The sequence below is a fragment of the Chrysemys picta genome, unplaced genomic scaffold (assembly GCF_011386835.1).
Source record: "Chrysemys picta bellii isolate R12L10 unplaced genomic scaffold, ASM1138683v2 scaf2616, whole genome shotgun sequence".
In the NCBI taxonomy this organism is placed as follows: domain Eukaryota; kingdom Metazoa; phylum Chordata; order Testudines; family Emydidae; genus Chrysemys; species Chrysemys picta.
Genome location: NW_027055319.1, coordinates 3008 through 5651, shown reverse-complemented (window position 1 = coordinate 5651; position 2644 = coordinate 3008). Strand labels below are relative to the sequence as shown.

Below are 2644 nucleotides of genomic sequence, written 5' to 3'. Positions count from 1 at the left end.
ATTAACAACCTCGCCCACATCTGGTCACCCTTACCTGGTGATCAGGCAAACTGTGTACCTTTCCCATTGTTCTGAATAATTTATTCACCCAAAAATGCAGTTTTGCATCACCCAAAGCTGCTGGCAGACTTGTGTCAAATTCAGCAAATAGTTTCAGGGAGGAAAAAAATAAAAAGGTGAAATATTTCATTTTGATATTTTTGAAACAATGTGTTTCAAGGTTTTGTTTGGAAATGCCCTTTTATTTAAAAAAATGTGTTAGATGTAACTTTTAAAAAAAGAACATAAGAACGGCCATACTGGGTCAGACTAAATGTCCATCCAGCCCAGTATCCTGTCTGTTGACAGTGGCCAATGCCAGGTGCCCCAGAGGGAGTGAACCTAACAGGTAATGATCAAGTGATCTCTCTCCTGCCATCCATCTCCACCCTCTGACAAACAGAGGCTAGGGACACCATTCCTTACCCATCCTGGCTAATAGCCATTAATGGACATAACCTCCATGAATTTATCTAGTTCTCTTTTAAACCCTGTTACAGTCCTAGCCTTCACAACCTCCTCAAGCAAGGAGTTCCACAGATTCCAAGGGAGCAAAGGGTAAAAACCTGACAAGTAAATGATTTTTTTGGGGGGGAGGAGGGAACAAGTTGCTGTTATTTTGGGATTTTTCAGGTCAGCCACCAAACCAAACCAAAAAAAAAAAAAAAACCCCACCCACCTCTAATGTAAACTCCCTTGATTTCTGCTGTGGGGGGAAAGGTTTTTCAACTGAGCCAACAGTGAATGTCACCCTCTGGCAATCAAGTCAGCACTATGCTACAGTTTTTGGCCAATAGTTGCTCTTTACAGATTGTCCACATCGAAAGAGAAAGAATGAGATACGCACACATGGGTAAAAATATTTTTACTTTCAGCGAACAAGGGTCTCAAATGGACAAAAATGCTGTCATTGGTCATACGGAATTCCGGGGCCTCACACTTTTTTATTTATACAGCAATTCCCTCTGTGCATGTCTGTCCTCAAAGCCTGTGTGAAGCAATGACCCGGGGAAATGACACCACCGTGACTGAATTCATCCTTGCAGGATTCACTGACCATCCAGAACGGCAGGTTGTTCTCTTCCTCCTATTTCTGGTGATCTATGTTCTCACCTTGCTGGGGAATTTGGGGATGATTGGCCTAATCTGGAGGGACTCCCGATTTCACACCCCCATGTATCTCTTGCTCAGCAACTTGTCACTTGTTGACCTTGGCTATTCCTCATCCATCACCCCCAGGGTGCTGGTGAACTTCTCAAGGGAGAGTAAGGCCATTTCTTACGCTGGATGTGCTACACAGCTGTATTTTTTTTTTGTCTTTGTCACCTCTGAGTCTTTCCTCCTTGCGGTGATGGCCTATGACCGTTATGTGGCCATCTGTAATCCACTGCTCTATAGGCTCATCATATCCAAGAGGTCCTGCATCTGGCTCTTGGCTAGCTCCTACATGGCTGGGGTTGCAAATGCAACCATGTTTACCAGCTGCACCTTTCAGCTGTCCTTCTGTGGGCCCAATGTAATCGATCACTACTTTTGTGATGTCCTTCCGCTCATGCGGCTCTCCTGCACCGACACTCACACCAATGAAATGCTGCTTTCTATCTTTGCTGGTTCCATACAATTGACTACCATACTGATCATCCTCTTCTCTTATCTGTATATTACCGCTGCCATACTCAGGATCCGCTCCTCTGAGGGCAGGCGCAAAGCCTTCTCCACCTGTTCCTCCCACCTGACAGCCGTGGCTATATTCTATGGGACGACGTTCTTTACCTACTTACGACCCAGTTCCACCTCCTCACTGGAGCAGGACCAGGTGATCTCTGTGTTCTACACGATGGTGATCCCCATGCTGAACCCCCTCATCTACAGCCTGAGGAACAAGGAGGTGAAGGACGCCCTGGGGAGAATGTTAGAGAGAAGAAAGTTCTCTCAGCAGCTTTGATGAATAATTTGATCATGTTTTGCATTCCCTTCCACTCTATGTAATTTTATCATGAAAATCAAAACTCTAATGTGTTCAAGTTTTAAAAATAATGTTTTAGAGAGGTGGCATGGTTCAACAGATAAGACACTCAGGAGATCTGGTGTGACAGATATTGCAACCCTGGGCAGTATCTTTGGGACCATTATATTAAATTTCATTATATGAATGGTTTATGTATTACTGTTTTCTACTCCAGGGGGGAGGGTTCCCACAGCTCATATGGGAACTAAAACCTGAGGGGGGGGTGTGGGTGATTAACGCAAGTCCCTGAGAGTAAACTCCAGAGAAATTCCAAGGGGAGTGGAGTCTGTCTCATTTAGGGCCATTGAAATTGTAACCCCTCTGTATGGTCCAGCAAGGACACCTGCTTTTAGGTTTCCAGCTCTGCAGCGGTCACCTCTCTTGGGTGGAGATGCACATCTCTCTCCCTCTTGACTGGGGTTTTCTGAGGCTCCACCGTTCCCTACCTACATTGTGAATTCCCCAGCAAGCCAGACTGCCTAAGCCAACCTTCTTCATTTTTCTTCTTAGAGATAGAAAACAGTGTAATTGCCACAGTTATAAGTTATCACACCACTCCTTCTAAGCAAGAAAATTCATTCTCAAGGGGAAAGCATT

The 2644-nt window shown here is 44.9% G+C and overlaps 1 protein-coding gene across 1 annotated transcript; it reads left to right on the top strand.

Moving 5' to 3' along the window:
* The first annotated feature begins 991 nt into the window (after positions 1 to 991).
* LOC135980312 (olfactory receptor 8A1-like) lies at positions 992 to 2085 on the top strand. Its single transcript, XM_065580343.1, has one exon. The coding sequence runs from the start codon at positions 1040 to 1042 to the stop codon at positions 1982 to 1984; it is 945 nt and encodes a 314-aa protein (XP_065436415.1). The 5' UTR covers positions 992 to 1039; the 3' UTR covers positions 1985 to 2085.
* Positions 2086 to 2644: the final 559 nt, after the last annotated feature.

Bases quoted from the DNA above. Each gene is read 5' to 3' on its own strand.
- LOC135980312 (XM_065580343.1), top strand. From the start codon at position 1,040: ATGACCCGGGGAAATGACACCACCGTGACTGAATTCATCCTTGCAGGA.